The 18290-nt window shown below is 44.0% G+C and overlaps 1 protein-coding gene across 1 annotated transcript; it reads right to left on the bottom strand.

The window, feature by feature from the left end:
- Window positions 1-1518: 1518 nt before the first annotated feature.
- Window positions 1519-3779, bottom strand: LOC123159006 (legumin A). Its single transcript, XM_044576811.1, has 3 exons — window positions 3479-3779; window positions 1979-2708; window positions 1519-1870 (listed from the first exon to the last, which is right to left on the bottom strand). Exons 1-3 carry the CDS (start codon window positions 3672-3674, stop codon window positions 1720-1722), a joined length of 1077 nt encoding a protein of 358 aa, XP_044432746.1. The 5' UTR covers window positions 3675-3779; the 3' UTR covers window positions 1519-1719.
- Between the last annotated feature and the right edge of the window lie 14511 nt (window positions 3780-18290).

Genomic DNA, 18290 nt, shown 5'->3' with positions numbered 1-18290 from the left:
GTGGAGGTTTGTCTCCGACGGATCTCGTGGGATCCGGTCGGCATTTATCTTCGGTGGATCCGACTGGATCCGGTTTTTGTTCATCTACGTTTGTGTGTCTGCAGGTTGGATCCTTCCGGTCTATGCTTCTCTTCATCGGCGGCGGTTGCTGTTCTGGTGCGCTGGTCCTATGGGGTCTTAGCACGACGACTCCCTGACTGTCTACTACAACAATGTTTGCCCGGCTCCGACGAGGGAGGGGCGATGGCGGCGGTGCGTCTTCGGCTCGCTCCAGTGCTTGTAGTCGTCGCTCGGTGGTCTACGGACATGGATGTAAATTTTACTTCTAGTGTCCTTTGTACTTGTAGTGCTTTGCTACGTGTACGTCTGGCACTGATGTGGCACTGTATTTGTCCTTTTTTTAGATAATTAATGGGCAGCTAGCATTCTCCACTCATTTCTCTTTGAGATTTGTTCAGTACAAAGTATAGTCATGGTAACACAAGGAGATACATTAAACAAGCGGGATCCAACATCAGTTTCAGCAGACTTGGCTAGAACATTAGCAAAAATCAGACTCCACAACTATATTTTGGAACCAAGGTTCTTCAGCAAAAATCAAAGCATGGCACACTGCAATAGCTTTACCCAGCTCTGGGTTATCAACATGATCAACAAACCATATGCTTGCAACTAGCACTAGACCCAGGTGATTGTGGATGACAACACCAATGCCCATGGGTTTTGTCTGTGCAAACTTCGCAGCATCAACTTTATGAAATTGCCCGGCTCAGCCGGCAGCGGAGACCACTTGGGGATTGACGCCTGGTGCTCACGCCTAATGGAGACGTCGACCTGAAGTTCTAAAATAAGACGAAATCAACATAAGCTTTGAACTTGCCCGCCACACATGTTCTTCCAAATGTGCCAAAATGAAAATCTGAAGCACTATAAATCCAGTCCAGTGGCCTTTGTTGCATATGGGCAAAGGTTTTTCAGTTTTACAGATAAATCAGATATCTTTTTAGCTCTTCCCAGATTTCTTGAACATAATGGCACCGAAGGAAACAATGTTCCACTGTCTCAATCTTTTTACAATACATGCAGTCATACCTCACGTTTGTGGAAGTGATCACGCGTAGGAAAGCAGTTTTGTGATCACCCATAGTGTTGATCCTTGCTGATCTGATGGCCGGGAGAGCGACACGTAGCATGGAGTCTTTTTTTTCCGACTAAAAGACTGAATATTTTTGGAAACAAAAAAATGTTTAGGTGGCAAAGAGCCTGGTACAATTTTTAGCTGAAAGGCTGTGAAGGTTTGTAGAAACGAAAAAGGGCCTTTTTCCAATAAAAGAACTTAGGAAGAAATAGTTTCAAACTCAAAACTGCAAGTCCTACCAAGCAAGAACAAGAAGCATGTCAAAAAAATAGCAAGCAAAAAAGTAGCAGAAACACTAGCAGGTCCAGTAACTAAGAAAGCAACACAAGGACAAACCATTTCATCCGAATTTAAGGATCGATTGCATTCATTGGTTCTGAGACAAGCAACAAACACTCACACTCATTTAACTAATGATGACATGGCACTAACATTCTGTTCTGCCAGGGGCAACTAAGATAGATGTCGCAGAGGTGATCGATTAAAACCACCAGCCGCTCAACTGACAGACTCACGCTCAAAGCCTAACTAAATTTATTTATTTCTGCCTAAGGCGATGCGCCGATGGGCAATGAATGGCCCTAGTTGGGGGCGAAGAAGATCTCCGAGTCGAGCCTCTTGGACCGGAAGAGCTTCTCCATCTCCGGCGTCGTGTTGAACGACGCCTCCAGGACCTCCGGCGAGATCGCCTTCCACACCGACGTCTTCCCCGCCAGGTGGCTGAAGATCGGGCTGCAACAACATACACAAAATGTATTAGTAGATCATCACCATGGATTTGTTTTTGGAGAAGCACAACACAATGACAGGTAGAATTTGTTTCAATAATGAATTCCTTACTTGGGAGTGGTGATGATGGAGAACCACTCCATGCCGGAGGCATCGGCGATCTTGGATACGACGTGGAAGCGGGGCACGATGAAGAGGCTGCCGCCCTCAATGCGGGTCTCCAGGACGCGCTTGCCTTCGGGGCCGACGACCTGCACGCGCCCGCTGCCACGGACGATGTACGTGACCTGGTACGCCGAGTCGCACGAGAATCCAGGGGAGCACATGGAGTGGGCGTCGATCCTGACCAGGTCGGCCCCGAGCCCGACCTCCTTCACCAGCGGCAGGTTGGCCGTGTTGAGCACCACCACGCGGCCGCCCTTGGGGATGTCCACGTCGAGCTTGGCCTCCAGGCAGTTGAGCGCCATGTCCTTGCGGTCCTCTGCGACCGGCTCGGGGAGCTTCTGCCCGGCCGAGAGCTTGACGATGCCGGAGGCTGGCTGGCTGGAGACGAGCTTGGCGGCGTCGTCCTGCTTGAGGTCCCAGGCGCGGCCGACGAACTCTGTGGAGAAGCCGGTGAAGATGCCACTGGCGCCCGTGAGCTGGAAGTTGGTGAACTGGCCGGGCCTGTGGCCCTTGGAGGTGTCACCAAGGAAGAGGACGACGAGCTCCGTGGCGGACCCCGGGGTGTTGTGCCACCAAGTGACCACGCCGAACGGGAGCGCCAGAGCGTCGCCCTCCTTGACGCCGACCACCTTCTCCTTGGTGCCCTCCGGCAGGACGATGCCGCAGGTTCCCTTGCCTGTCAAGCATAGATCAAAATGAGCAGTATTAGTACTACGAAATTCGTGGAAAAGCAAGCCTAAACAGTGGATTAATCTTGCAACGAAATTCTGAAAATAGCGTGCGTGTTAAGGTCAGAGGGAAACCGACATGCATGACCAAGTTGTGACATTACAGAAAGATTGGATTAAAACAACAGGGCGAAACCAAATAGATGAAATATTCAGGACCTCTTAAGCAAAGAGACTTATTCAAAACGATGAGAATAGTTCTTCTGTTATTATTGGTTCGAAATAAGTGGGATCTGATGGAGACACTTAACCTGATGAAACTGAACCCCCCCAAAAAAAATAGCACAATTTCGGAATTGATCACAACGTGTGCATTCGACAGATAATTCAGGAGAAAGATGTCTCCCCTCAATCCCAATCTAGGTTAGCGTTCGATCTAAACTGATTCGATAAAAGCATCTACCAACGAAAATTAACCTGACGAAACTAAATAATTCAGCGAAGAACAACAATACTACTACTGTATTTGTTTTTGTTAACCTGACGAAACTAAACAAAACTAGCACGATTTCAGAAGTGATCACAAGGAAACAACGTGTATTCGACAGAGAGACAAATCAGGAGAGCCGCGATCCGAAATCAACGGTACCATTCGATTAATACACATCTACTAACCAAAATTAATCGAGTCAGATCGATCGTACTCAGTGCGGGAGAAGATTGGGGGTTTGGGTGTCGGCGATCGAGTCATCGAGATGGATCGGTTGCATGCACATACCTTGGAGGACGTAGGCGACCTTCGCGGAGTCGGAGTAGCTGGGGAGGGACATGCCGCCGGCGGCGAGCGAGAGCTTGGCGGCGCCGATGGAGGCGACGCCGAGCATGGGCAACTCGGCTGGGCTCCACTCGTAGTAGGCGCCGCCCTCGCCGCCGTACGCCTTGGCCGGCTGCCTCGGGGTGAGATCCACCGCCATCGCCGCGAAAAGGAGAGGGAACACGAGCTACGATTGATCGAGCGAGGCTCTGGGAGTTCCGGGAGCAGGAGAGGAGGGCGTGATGAGGCGAAGTGGGATGGGATCGGGCGCCGCCTATTTATAGCCCAGGAACCGGGAGGATGGAAGGCTGCTCACGATCATGGATAAGGTTAACGGCCGTATTAATAGGAGTGGATTAGGATTAATATAGGATAGTTGTTTCCCTTTTTTTTCAAACTAACATAGGATAGCCAAACAAGTCAAAGTGTATTTCTATATCTACTAGTTAATTAGTTGCACGTGCTTTGCACGTCAGTAATTAATGAAGCGTTCCTAAAAAAACCTTAATCATGCACAAAGATGATGAATAACTCAGCAAGGCACGACTCACACAACATTTTCATTTTTCAATGAGCATTGCAGAAAAAAAAAGGTCCATGAATGTCATAGATAAAGCATAACATAGAAGTGACAATACCATAGACAAATTAGTCACTAATTATTCAGGTGAAACTCACAAATAATTAATTCAAAGATGTTGGTATTTATCAGTTGCGTGAGATGTCAAATCAGGCCAATCGATTTCACCTAGCGTCTGATGTCGAGATAGGTGTGCCGGTGATTCCGAGCTAGGAGTGACCCAGAGCCGGGGGCTATGCAACCACATTATTGTCGGTGGCGGGGAGTCAATAGGTTGATGGGTTCGGGTGGAATGGGGGTACGGGGAGCTCGCTAGCGATGAAATCTAGCAAGGTTTAGAGGGAGGCCGAGGGGAAGAGGAGGAGGAGTCGAGCAGGGTAGAGGACGTGGCAGTGCGCTGTTGGGCTGGCGTCGGGCGATGGTTCCAGAAATAAGAACACCATGACCAAAATGAGGAGGATTATGAAATTGTGGCCTCTCAACCTGAATCGGATTGTGGACATAACTTACTATAATAAATTGTTTTTATGCACGTGACATGTTGGTGGCCCCTTAATTCAATATTCAAGGGAGTTGTTATTTTTTTTTGCTTGTCACTTTATATAGAGATTTTTTCACGTGCCCTTTGCCCAGCTAGCGGAGCACACATTGTAACTAAAACCCGAAATAAACCATTCATTTCTTTATCCTATACTTGTGTTATATTATTTTGATTACCCTTTTAGAAAGATTTCCAATATGTAAAGTTGATCCTTATGTCAGGCCCATATAGCGAACTATGCAAAGGTACACAGGTGCAACATAACAAATTATTAACAATATTTAGTGAATTTTTCTTAAATATCAATATAATCACATGTCACTCATCTTGAATCTAAACACGAAAACGATGATAAATTATTTTGGGACGTTCTCAAATATGTGATTCGCGTCTTATCTAAAACATGTGTTTTCCTTTATGATTGTATCATCAACGTATATCTTTCCAATTATTGATTTTGATAATACAAAAAATGTTCTATTCACATTATGTCCATATGATGTACTCAGTCTGGAAGGTATGAAACATAAATATATTTTGGTGGAAATAATGCATATTTAGCTACGTGCACATATTTCTTTAAATTATATTGACCTTACAGAAATATATAAGCCAAAAAATAAGAAATGGAAAATTATATTGGCAGGTGAACCAGCAGGACGTTTTTCTTCTTTTTTGGGCGAACACATAACACAGGTAACCAGATAGGTGTTTTATTTTTTATTATACATGCAACTCGTGGACACTTTGCATTTTGATGTTAATTTTTTTTCTAGAGGTTTCTACCGAGCTGGCCTTTTCTTCCCTTTGCAGGTTGTGGTGAGAACTGGGCAGGAATCCTCCAACGGAACTATCCGCATGGTTCGGCTCTATCTTTATTTTATTTTCAAGCACGATTCCTTCTGCCACCCACATATTACATACATTTTGCTAATATCCTCCCCGTCCGAATTTTCTCTAGGTGTTATTCATACTCACTGTGGTCAACTGATTCAGGCAGATCAGTTCTCATATTTATTTTTTATTTCAGGATTTCTTGAGTTGATAATCTCCAATGGCCTCTGGACAAGTGATTTCTTTACCTGGGCTGCAGATCTTATCCTTTCATCTGTTACCATCCATGTTTTTATGACGTACAATTGCTTAAATTACATGCTGATGTGTGATTCATACCATTGTGTCTTTTGCTGCCGTATATACCAGGTTACTTGGAACAATACAGTAAAATGCGCAAAAAGCATAACCATGCTGTTCTAGAGAGGGCAAAGCCACAACATCTTGTTCTTCAATCCATAAACAAGCAAAAGCCCAATAATTCTAAGTATGCATTCTTCACTAAATACAGGTGCAACCAAAGGAAAACCTTTTGGCCTGTATTAGAAACTGAAAGAAGGAAATATTAATGTCTCTGTTTTGGTTGTATGTTGTGATTGATGTTTGCGATTGGCATTTTTCATCAGAACTGAGATATTAGTCAAGCTTTCAAACCAGGGGAACAGAAAAGTTGGAAACCAACAGTGTGTTCACATGATTTCCCTATTAATCATGTCAAGGTAACCCAGTGACCTTAACTATGATGATTTTCTGTTGATTGGAAATCTCTTGTAGGTATCAAGGAAACTGAATAGTTCATTTCTCTACCACCATTTGTTAGCAGTTACCATTCTTCAAAATGGTCTGAAAGGATAAAATAAACAGTTACCAAGTTTTAAAGTTCTACCAATATATGTTCCAGAATTAATTGGACCGGTAGTTTTTAGAAGATTGTTCCTTTCCTATTTGATTGACTACATGAATATTTGTAATGTGCTTAGATTGTCATTCAAATGAAGAGGCTGTTAATTTTCAGTGTTGTTGATTTAAATTTGCATGGGATACATCTTACAATGTAACTTCACAATATATTTGTCTTTGAGGGGATGATTATCAATCTGATGTTTCATGGGTCACATGTTATCTAGACATTCTTCTACTACTGTAGGTTCTACTATTTTTAAACTAAACTATCTATGTACTTGAATGAAAGCATATACACATACTTTTATTGCTGTTTTGATTAGGTTCTACTATATTTGCTCGTCCGTATCTCATATTGATGATATCCATGGGGCCTATAGACTATAAATTCCTTTCAGACATATGCAGTTTAGAGAAGCTCATTTTCTTATATTTTGAAGCTCATCTTCGGGTTCATCATATGTGCCAGATGGTTGAAGTAGTCTCCATTTACAAACTACGGTTGGGTCATTCCTGCTTTGAAAGTAGATACTATCTCTCTATAGGTCATACACTTGAAACATTTTAATTTGAAATGGATGCTACCATGTTCCATCTTTGTGCTAGAGATAGCATTCAATGCAGGAATGAAAGCTTAGCTTCCTGGAAAAAAATTGCACCTGCTAGAAATATCAAGCTGCCTTCCAGCTTTGTATGAGATAGATCCTTCCTACATTTCCAAAGCCTTGGTGCAAGAATTGGTTTGAACATCAGATTATCTCCTCTCTTTTTATGAACCAATCCAAAATGTAAAAGCAAAGCTTTTAACGAACAATCCATTCACATCTTCTAATGTATTTCTAGCGTTCAACAAGATGTAAGAGTGTGGCAATGCATGGCATACCACACTAATTCAATACAAATCGATCAAATTCCCCCATTCGGTAACTTAGAAATGTATGTGATGCCTTATGTAAATATAACTTTCATGTTATCTATCACCATAGACTTATGAAAATTCCTATCAATCCATCATCACAATAGACGGGCGTAGCACCGCACACCATCATGGTCTAGTCAAAAACAGTATAACCAAGTCTAAAGTGAGCCCTCTCAGGACCTGGCGATTTCTGGCTCTCCATTCTCGTCACCTGGCTTATCTAGGTCGTTAGATGTGCTGTAAATTTAGTACTTCACCGCAGTTTTTTTGCCTGCTACTCCAGAAGAAAAAATGGGGGCCTGTGGTTCTCTGGGCTTTATTTGCCGGCCCACTTGGCTAACACCTGAGCGCCTGTGGATTCTAAAAAAAAGGAACCCTGAGCGCATATCTCTCGAAATCACTAATTAAGGAGTAATCCTTGCGGAGATCACTCCAACTTCCCCAGGTTGCGACAAGTGGCGCGCTGCCTGTGCGCCACTTGTCGCAACCTGGGAGTTTTCCCTTTTTTCGTAGATCCGTTTATTCAAAATGTTTTATCTCTTAAACCGTGCGTCTAAATCTCAAACCGCTTTCGCCATTGGATTCCTCGCGTCGAGATCTTCAAAACTAGATCCCATGTTGATAGGTTTTGACGAACGTTTTTTTCACGAAAAAAACCGGACGAAAAAACCGACGAAAAAACTGAACCGGGAACACGGGTTTTTTTCCCTTTCCGAAAGAGGCACGCCCGTGCCGAAAGCACAAGCGTGCCTCTCGTGAAAGAAAAAAAAAACAGAAAACGTGTTTTTCCCTTTTCGAAAAAGGCACGCCCGTGTCTCTCGCGGAAGCACAACCGTGCCTCTATCGGAAGCAAAACCGTGCCTCTCGCGAAAGAAAAAAAAATAGAAAACGCGTTTTTCCCTTTCCAAAAAAGGCACGCCCGTGACTCTCGCGAAAGCACAACCGTGCCTCTGGAGGAAGCGAAACCGTGCCTCTCGCGAAAGAAAAAAAACAGAAAACGCATTTTTTTCCCTTTTCGAAAGAGGCACGCCCGTGCCTCTCGCGAAAGCACAACCGTGCCTCTGGCGGAAGCAAAACCGTGCCTCTCGCGAAAGAAAGAAAAAAACAGAAAACATGTTTTTTTCCCTTTCCGAAAGAGGCACGCCCGTGCCTCTCGCGAAAACAAAATCGTGACTCTCGCGAAAAAAATTGCATTTTTTTGCGCAAAAATATTATTTTTTTCGAAAAAAATTTTGGTCGAAAAGCTGGGGAAGACCGGTAGAAAACCAAAATGTAAAAAAAACGAAAAAAAAATTTTAAAAAGCCGAAAACGCATGCGTAAAAATAAAAAAAACAAAATCCGAAGGGAGTGCTCAGAGCGCGACACGTGGCGAATGGCTGTGAGCGTGCCAAGTGGCGCTGATCGTTGCGAGGCTCCTGAAGGAGCACTCGTCAATTAGTTGCTCCCCATATCTCTAACCTCACTAAAAAAAGCGCTCGTTTTTTCCAGAGGGAAGGTCAACATGACAGAGGCGTGATGCGGGTGACGCAGGCAATCGATCTCCGCGGGGATCCATCCCTTGCACGTGATGCGATGGACTCGGGGGCGGCTCGATCCAGAGGACAGGCCGACGCGTCATCTTTACTGAAACTTGAAAGAGCAATAATACTTCATTTTCTATTCACACATTCATGGCGGCTGATGTGCCCATATTTTCCAATGCCGAAGGGTGCAGGTATATGCTTCCTCCCCTACCACTTTTTGCTCACCCTTTCCGCCGCTACACCTCCCAAAGAAGCTTCGATCTGAGCGCTGTACCAGAGACGACTGGGTGCGAGGAACTGCAGAGCGGCGCAGTGTGTCTATGTGACGCGGGGAGATGCAGTGGCAAGCGGCCGAGATAGGTGACATGGGGCCTTGCCAATCGATGCTAAGAAGGTCACACCAGCTGATGCAGGGAAGTTCATCCCCCGTTTTTCAAAAGAGGAGTCAAGCGAGCAGACGTCTCTATGTTTCGTATAGCAATTAATGGCAGTTGAGGGAACGGTGCTGGCGAATGGTCGAGGTGCGATACAATTTTGCACTCCTATGATATGAGTACGTCCCGTCCCTTTATGCCTTTCCCCCTTCTCCCTCCGGCAATACCATGTCCACCGGTCACGCCTCTCCTGTTCTCCACCAAGGCTGTTATATCTGCATATTTTTCCTCCCTGTTACCTTCTCCATGTGGTCAATCCAAGTCGTCCTAAATCTGTTTTTTTTTGGCTACAGGTTATGGTATATTGGTTTAGGGACTATTGAAGTGTGGTTCTGAATTTTTTTTTTTTTGGAAAAGATATTCATCAGTGGATTATTTGCAATGGCAATCAGGTTAGTTAGCATGGAATGCTAAGTGAAGATGGGTTTCTTGTCCACTGTATACTGTTGTCTGTACTCTGTGCTATGTAGGAGAGTGTCAAAGGAAGATACATAGTTTAAGCTATTATAGGCCGGAGCTACATCTCCATCCTACAAAGACTTTTTTCTTTTCTTTGGGAAGGTCTTTACGATTAGGCCAAGAAGTGTGGGATGCATGCCGCGAGCACTGGCTCTTGGCGCAGGCGATGAGCTCACCACCTGCTGTAACTCTGGTCCTGAGCATGTACGCTGCCCTTACTATATATCTCACCGACTAAATCCTATCACACGACGAGTTTCATCTATCCTTCGCCTACATTCAGACAGCAAAGGTACATATAAGATCCTATATCGTTTTTCTCTAATCTAATTCATTTAATCTAAACAGTTTTGAAGGTCACCGATAGAGAATATTTCCCATTTCATATTGAATCATAACCATTCAAATTTATATTGATTGATTTATGCTACTGCTGTTCAATTTTTGCACCTTTTAAATTTATGCAGACAAGCTGTTTGATGTATGCCCAACTAGGCTGCAGATCATTGTTACTGAATTAATACATGAATTACTTTCTTTTCATATTTTGTAATTTTGTAGTTGAAGCAATTCATCAAGAACAAACTAATTCGTATTTGTCTCATTCATAGATCTAGCATAGTTCATTCTATCATTGGCATGCATAGATCATCTTGTGTTTGCAACGCCATATAAGATAACAAGGGATTATTATTTTGCGGATCAATAAAATTCTTTGGAGATAACGTCATGGGAAGGAGTATCATTGGAATATTTCTGTTCTCCCCCTGAAAGTTTTCACAAACTATTAAATTCACCATTAAAATGAATCTGAACTATTCAATTTTCATAGGTGAAGCATCATCATCATCATCATCATCATCATCATCATCATTATTATTATTATTATTATATCTTTATTTTTCTCATACCACGTCTGATGCTTGAAACTCTATAACACTAGATGATACCCGCGCGTTGCTGCGGGTACACTTGTTTATATTTCTAAAGAACTCTAAGATAAATACATGAACATATGAGTAATAGAGGAAGAGCTAAAAGGGACGTGGAGTTTCTACACCCAGGAGCAAATGCTCCTGGTGTGAACAGTAAAATAAAAAAAATAAAAAAAAATGTCAAAATTTTCTGAATATTTTTTGTGGCATATTTATACAAATGTTTGTTGTGCACGTAAAATTTCATCGCGAAATCACATTGGTGAAAGGTGTGGTAAAAAAACAAAATTGATGCTCTGAAAATGTTACTTACAAAAGCATTTTGGAGCTCTGATTTTGTTTTTTTGGCACGACTTCCACGAATGTGATTTCGTGATGAAAATTTTCATGCACAAGAAACACTTATGGAAGTATGTCACAAAAAAAATCCAGAATTTTTTGAAATTTTTTTCTATTTTTTTGATTTTACTGTTCACACCAGGAGCATTTGCTCCTGGGTGTAGAATGGTACTTTCGTGGTAATCTCTTGCCAAGTACGTAGTGCTTTGCCTGTGTAAAATTTTGAGTTTGAAGTACAAATGCAATAATGTTGTACCACTTTTTAAAAGCATGATCCAGCACCAGTACCAGTAGAGTGGGTAGATTAGAGAATCTTTTCACCTTAGCCTAAGTTGCTAGCCTCACACTATTTCTTATGAATAAAGATTCTGAGATGGTATAGAGTATAATCCATGCAGATATTCCTGGAATAACTAACTTGGAATTGCAGTAACTAAAACAGAGAGGAATTGTTAATGTAGGATAAAGTCAATCCTGGTTGGAAATTTAACGTGGGCAGAATAAAAGCTAATGCCTGCTTCTTTTATTTTTTGTTTGGAACAGCGTCACGATCTACTCTTCATAGGAACAATAGAGAAATATATAAAATTTATAACTCTAAATCACCAAAGAGGGTAGTTGTCTCGGACTGAAAAAGCTACCTGTTCATTGTTTCATTCCAAGCTACTGTACCGTACTACATTTAATCCATTACCACATGATACTGGAACAGTTGGAACAAAGTAATATGATGTAGAAGCATAATTCCATGTGAACTGCTTAGCCATTAGCATTGCAACAAATTGTAAGATGCAGATACTGAAGAACCCTACTGTCAGAAATAATCCCACATGTTGTAGCCATCAGCCAAACTCAATCATATAGTTTCCGCATAAATGTTACTGAAAAAACCAATCGATTTAACATGCATTATTGACTGCTGCAACATATAAAGGATTAACACGCCATGCATTAGATGGCAGAAGGATAAACGTAGCAAAAATAATAGAAGTGAATCCTGAAAGGCACATATGACTGGAAGAAATAGGATTCGTAGGAATACGCAGGTAGAGGAATGCTGTGGGGTACAAGTACAACATCAGATTGAAGCCCTTGCAATTGCTGGTCTGTTCGCTACCAGGTTGTTCCTCTGCCGCCGAAAGGAGAGCCGGGTCGGTTGTCTGGGCCAAAGCGAACCAAGGTATGGGAGAGCTGCCGAAAGCAACTGGACCAGCGGCCAGCGCCGGAGGAGTCCATCAGCAAAAGGACCACATGCGTAGATATTCCTGTAGAACAGGTTACAACATCTTGCCAGTTTTTGTTTATGCTTATGATTGAACCGCTGCTACTGATTAACAGCGTGCATACTGTAATTTGAGAGACGCAAGCTGGTGCAGCGGGAACATAGGCAATACAATAACTTAAGTCAGGACAGGATGTGGATGGGATCACCGATGCGGGAGATGCGAAGGTCGAACTCGAGATGTTGCGGTAGAGGTCGCAGCCGAGGCCGGCCTGGTCGAGGCGGTTGATGATGACGACGTTGTCTTCCCCTTCCGCCGCCGCCAGCTCTATCACCATCGTGATCTCCACCCCCGGCCCGCCGCCGCCGCGCCCTGAAGATCTCATCGCCATCGGCATCGCCTGGGATCCCGACCCGGATCCTCTCCTCCCCTCTCCCCCTTCTCTCGCATGTTCTCGTTGGTTTCGTGGCTGAGTGTATTTTTCTTTTGCTGGACGATGGTTTGTGAGAGGACGGAGCCAAGGCAGACCGGCGATCGTTCCGAAGCTGGAGAGAGGCGATTGCCGCTCAGCCGCCACACCCACCTGGGAAGTACTGGAATTTTTCTAGATGGAGAGAGGGCTCGATGGATTGAAACTTGACAGACCCGAGAGCACATTCATTATATGGACACAGAGCAAAGGGGCCCATGTGAGAGATGAAGGGCCTATATGGGATAGTGGATGGAAGATGGAGAGGCCCGGTTTCGTCTTCCATGTTAAAAGAGTGGGGATGAAGCGTCGGTACAGAGAAGAAGAAAACGTCTTAATTTTTTTTTTGAGGAACATAAATTCATTTTAATATGTGGACCTATTTGATGACATGAACATCTTGCAATGACGTGGCACATCGTTGATGTGGACGGTGTGCATGGTGAAAGAATAAGGAATAGTAGGGAGCAACTTCTTAAGAATGGTAGATTTGGCCGACGTCCTAACTTTGTCTTTAAACATTGGCTGGGCTTAAATTCCTACTTTGGTTTCCTAGGGAAATGAAGTGGGTTTGAGACATGACCTCTCATAATGTTTCTACCATTCACTTCAAGTGCCTTAATGTTGTGAGCATATGCAGTCTTATTATTGCACCCAGTATTGATATCTAGCTTCAAACATTGGAAATGATTTATAAAGCTCATATATATCGAGCTCCAATATGGTTTCACTATTGTAATTTTTTGAGCCAACACATAGAAATAGATGGACGCAGCAACGCGTGTCATCGATAATCTAGTAGACTCTAGAATCGATTCTGATTGTGCGGATTTCTATAGAGATTACAATTATGATAACTTTTTGTCGTTTGGGGCTTGTGGCACAATAAAAATTCTTCCATTGTGTTATTTTCCTCTCTATATTTTCTTTGCTAGCAGTTTGGTTTTTTATTACCCTTTTCTGTGCTTATCTCATATCACATGACTGGATTAGCGACAATGATGACATTGATCAGCTTCACCGGGAAAGTCATGGTGCGACTGAACCCTCATTGGCTCTGGCCATAAGGAACTTGATTATGATGGCTCATCCAAGATGGTACAACATGTAGTAATTGATAGAAAAATTATTCTTTAGGCATAGAAGCTAGCCATGGTTTGTTATTAACTTTTTATTATTATGACCATTATGTGATATTTGTCCATGTGATTGTTAGAAGGATTCTGATGAGTGGGCCGTTGGAGAAGCAACATCCACTTCGTTGGTTCAAGGATGTGTATTAATGGGTTTCCCAAAAGAGATCGTCATGAAGGCTAATACTAGAACTAGATAATTTCAGTTCATTTCTTATATGTTTGTTTGCACTTTCTATTTCAACCGCATTTTTCTTTTAGGCCATAATGAGAAATGTGTTGTTCGAGCTACTTCTCATGTATGAGGTAGTTTTCCATGTGATTCTGCAACTTGGTTTACCCTATGGTGCTAATCATAGCACATTAATACAACTGGCAAGCATATCCTTCCACACCGAGAAGTGATAAGAAACTATGTCAACTTGGAATGCATTGCCAAGAGATTTGTTCATGGATGTCATGCTGACTCCCTTAAGTGGTCCATGGGAAACCGAGTAGTATTCCACCTCATCTGGCTCCAAAGAGGTAACCTTGTTCTTTCCAACCCATACAAGGTTCCATTTTTTGCACTGATCCATGCCATATTTTGAACACTTTGAGATGAATTTCTTAAGCTTGCAAAAAGTACAATAAATTCATTCTATTTATTTCACACTTCGCATACATGTTTGCAAGGAATTGAGTTAAGTTCTCGAGTCCCAAGAAGGCCACAACTTCATATAATGAGTAAAGGCCTCAAATATGGTATTTCCAGGGAGAGACAAGACAAGAAATTTGTTCTCAACTGGGAAATTATGGATATATCCTCTTTTTCCAGCAGCTGCCCACAAGTTCTTTGAGTCCACAAATTCAGGTTCAATGTCATACAAGAATCTTGAAATTGTTTCCCATACATCTTCGGAGATAGTGCCACATTTTCATTGTGGAAGAAAGGTGGCCAAATATCTTGTTGAACAAGCCCTCTTTCTCAACAAGCTATTGGGCCACCTTTCTTATGTGGCATTAGCTCGAAAAGGTGACATTGATCCAGAATTTGTGGATTCTAAGCACTTGTGCACAACTGCTTGAAAAAGAGGGTGTATCAATAATATTCCAATTTAGAATAGATTTTCTCTCTCGCATGTTCCTCCAAAGTCCAAATTTGAGATATTTCCTCATTATATGAAGTTGTGACCTTCTAGGGACCTGAGAAGTTAACTCGATTCCTTGTAAACATGTGTGGCAAGTGTGAAATAAATAGAAAGAGGCCAGGGCAGAAAATCCACCATCTCCAAGTGTTCAAAAATATGTCATGGATGAGTGGAGAAAATGAAACCTTGTATGGGTTGCAAAGAACAAGGTTGCCCATTTGGAGCCTGATGAGGTACTAAGGGACCACACAAGGGGAGTCATCACAACATCCAAGAACAATTCTCTTGGCAATTTATTCCAAGTTGACACAGTGGCTTAACACTTGTTGGTGTTGAAGGATTACGTTTCTCAATTAAAGGAGGAGAGGTAGCTCTGCATGGGCTTAGGATCCACATGAGGATCGTAGTTTCTACAAAGTTAGGCAAAGCTGGTAGGAGGATTTTGAAGGATTGATGAGATCTGACTCAGACTAGCACACTAATTGAGATTTTGACATGAAATCTCTCAGTAATGATAAAATTGTGGCATTCATTAGTAATTTTGACGTCTTTGACTTGGCGATTGGGGGCAAACCATGTAGCAACCTTACCGGAATAACTGGCACACCACCGTAATGGTTGTAGGGCGAACAATCTTCTTTGTTCTACCATTACTTCAAAATCATGGGGATGCCATAAAGTCGGCTATCCGAGAATATAGCCTAAAAATTTAGTGCATGTTTTATCTTTTAATTCTTATCTCCAGGAATATTGTGCTAGCTGCTCTGATGATTGGAATTAGAGCACTTTACTTTCACATTGTTCAGTGTTGTGATGATGGCACATGATGCAGGTGGCACCCTTCTTACGCCCAATTTGCTTGAAAAAAGATCTGTAGTTTACTTTATATGGTTCGGCGCAATGCTCTGTAGTTGATGCAAGTAGTGGCCATTTCTCGCTGGTTCGCGCGGAAAAGGATGATCCTGAGCAAGGGATCTCTGAATTTCCTGTCTTGAGCATTTCATTACTGTTGTTCAATTTGCTTGCTGGAGGTCCATAGGCATCTTCTGTTGTGTTTACAGTATTTGATACGCTCTCCGATTGCAGGGGAAGAGAACCTGAAGAAGGCTAGGATGTTGGAATAACCACGACGTGCGTGGCACTGTGTCCGGCTCGTACACAGAAACAGTCACCGGGTAGGATTAGAAGTAGAGACCGAGTAGGTTAGCTTCTAGTCTATCTTGAGCATATTTATATGCGTGTACCCCTACCCCTTGTACTATCGATTTGTGAAAGTAATACAGATCCAAACAGGCACGATACGTGCCTGTGGCAAAACGCCGGCGTCTTCCGTGTGCGTACGTATTGTGCATCAGCTAGGATAGATCAAGTCGAAAGCTAGCTAGCTTACTGCTAGTACTAGTATACGTCCTATCAAAGAATCGATCAGGACAACTTGGTGCTAGCTTTGCACTGCGTTGCATCCGGCTAGAAGTAGCTTTGTTCGTCGTTCGTCATCGTCGGTCATCGCCTATCGCCGGAAAGTACTCGGCGACGTGGTCTGGGCCAACAATTGGTATCTAGAGCAAGGTTGATCTTCTAGTAACGGAGGATCATGACGGACGACGAGAAGACCAAGCAGCTGGCGGAGTATTCCGTTGCGGCTAAAGTAATTGCTGCTCCGGCGAGTTCATCGTATCCACGGTTTGATCGCGACAACTTCGGGGTCTGGAAGGCCCTCATGGAGTGTGGTCTCCGCGCCAACGAGCTATGGGACGTGGTGGATCCCGGAGGCGACGCGTTCAAGAAGGAGGGAGCCGAGCACCGGAAGGATCGGCAGGCGGCGTCAGCGATTTACTCGGTGATGCCGATGGATGTCTTCCAGCACCTAATCGCCAAAGCAACGGCGAAGGAGGTGTGGGATACGCTCAAGCTCATGTTCGAGGGACACACCCGTGTCAAGCAAGCCAATCTACAAACTCTCCTAAGGAACTACGAGACTTTGGTCATGGGCGATGATGAGTCCGTGGATGTGTTTGCTTCACGGGTGGCTACTCTCGTCAATCGGATTCGAGCGCTTGGAGAGAACCTCACGGAGGCCTCAGTTGTCCGGCGGTTCTTGCGCGCGGCCCCTCCCCGGTACCTGCAAATTGTCACGGCGATCGAGCAGTGCGTCGATCTCGCGACTCTCTCCATCGACGATCTTGTCGGACGGTACAAGGCTCATGATGAGCGTATGCGGTACAGTCTTGGGGACGGGAGGAACGACGAGCTTGTGATGCTCACGAAGGCGCAGTGGATCGCCCTAGAAAAGAGAGGCGGATCCATAAGCAGTAGCAAGAAGAAGGGGAAGCAGCGTTCGACGAGAAAGAACTTCGCTGACTCGGACAACGACTCAGACAATGAGGCTGCACCACCACCGAGGAGAAAGTTTGACATCAGGAAAGTGAGGTGTTATAACTGTGGACTCCTCGGCCACTTCAAGGCTGACTGCGAGGAAGCACCGAAGCAGAAGGCGCTCATGACCCAGCAAGGTGACGACAGTGACATGATGTTGATGTGCGAACTCGTGGACAAGGTGGATCCAGTTCTTCAAGCATCGGCTAAAGAAATTGTCGTGCTCCATGAAGAAAAAGTTCACTGTCAAGATCATGGTTCGGAAACTCATGTCGACGCTACGGACATGGGGATGATTCCAAAATTTATGTCGATGTTACAGGCATAAGTGCCAACTTTGCTGGAGCGGATGCAGCAATAGCTGCGTGTGCTCGACCATGGAGAAGTAATCTTTGTGCTGTTCAGAGGTCCGTAGGTGGCCACAAAAATAGCACTGGACATGGTGTCTCGCTGAGTAGGCCGAAAGCACCGGCCGCAGGCACCAAAGCTGGATACCTTGTGCGGAGTAAGGGCGCCTCGCACCCAGCAGCGAGTGCTGCACAAGGAGCCTCCAAGACAGCTACGTGTGGTGGCCTAGCCACAAGAGAAGGCTCGCATGGTGGGCTACAAACAAGTCCAGCAGGAGGGCTTGGTGGCTCACGTGGTGAGCTAGGGCCATCTATACCTAGTGACGTTGCAAGTGATCCAGGAGATATGCAAGGTCCATTACCAGCGCATGTACGTACAGTTTTGCCATGCTTGGCCACTATAATGCAAGAAGATGGGAACGGCAAGGTAACATCCGTACCTGGGGATGAAAGTCTAGCTTTGCCAAAAGCAATGTGCGAAGCAAACGGTGTTACTCCTGAAGGTACAAGGAGCCATGCAAATAATGTTGTCTCCGAAGGCACAAGAGACGAGGACAACGCCACCTACACCTGTTCTGCTACAACCGGTGTTACACCCATATTCGGAGAAGACTCTTCGGACGATTGACC

This window comes from Triticum aestivum, chromosome 7B (assembly GCF_018294505.1).
Source record: "Triticum aestivum cultivar Chinese Spring chromosome 7B, IWGSC CS RefSeq v2.1, whole genome shotgun sequence".
Taxonomy (NCBI): Eukaryota; Viridiplantae; Streptophyta; class Magnoliopsida; order Poales; family Poaceae; genus Triticum; species Triticum aestivum.
The sequence above is the reverse complement of the archived record's forward strand: the minus strand, read 5'-3'. Positions and strand labels throughout refer to the sequence as shown.

Bases quoted from the DNA above. Each gene is read 5' to 3' on its own strand.
- LOC123159006 (XM_044576811.1), bottom strand. From the start codon at position 3,674: ATGGCGGTGGATCTCACCCCGAGGCAGCCGGCCAAGGCGTACGGCGGC. The intron at 2,709-3,478 runs GTATGTGCATGC...TATGCTTGACAG, and splicing joins GGTCGCCTACGTCCTCCAAG to GCAAGGGAACCTGCGGCATC. The intron at 1,871-1,978 runs GTAAGGAATTCA...ATGTTGTTGCAG, and splicing joins TCCATCATCACCACTCCCAA to CCCGATCTTCAGCCACCTGG.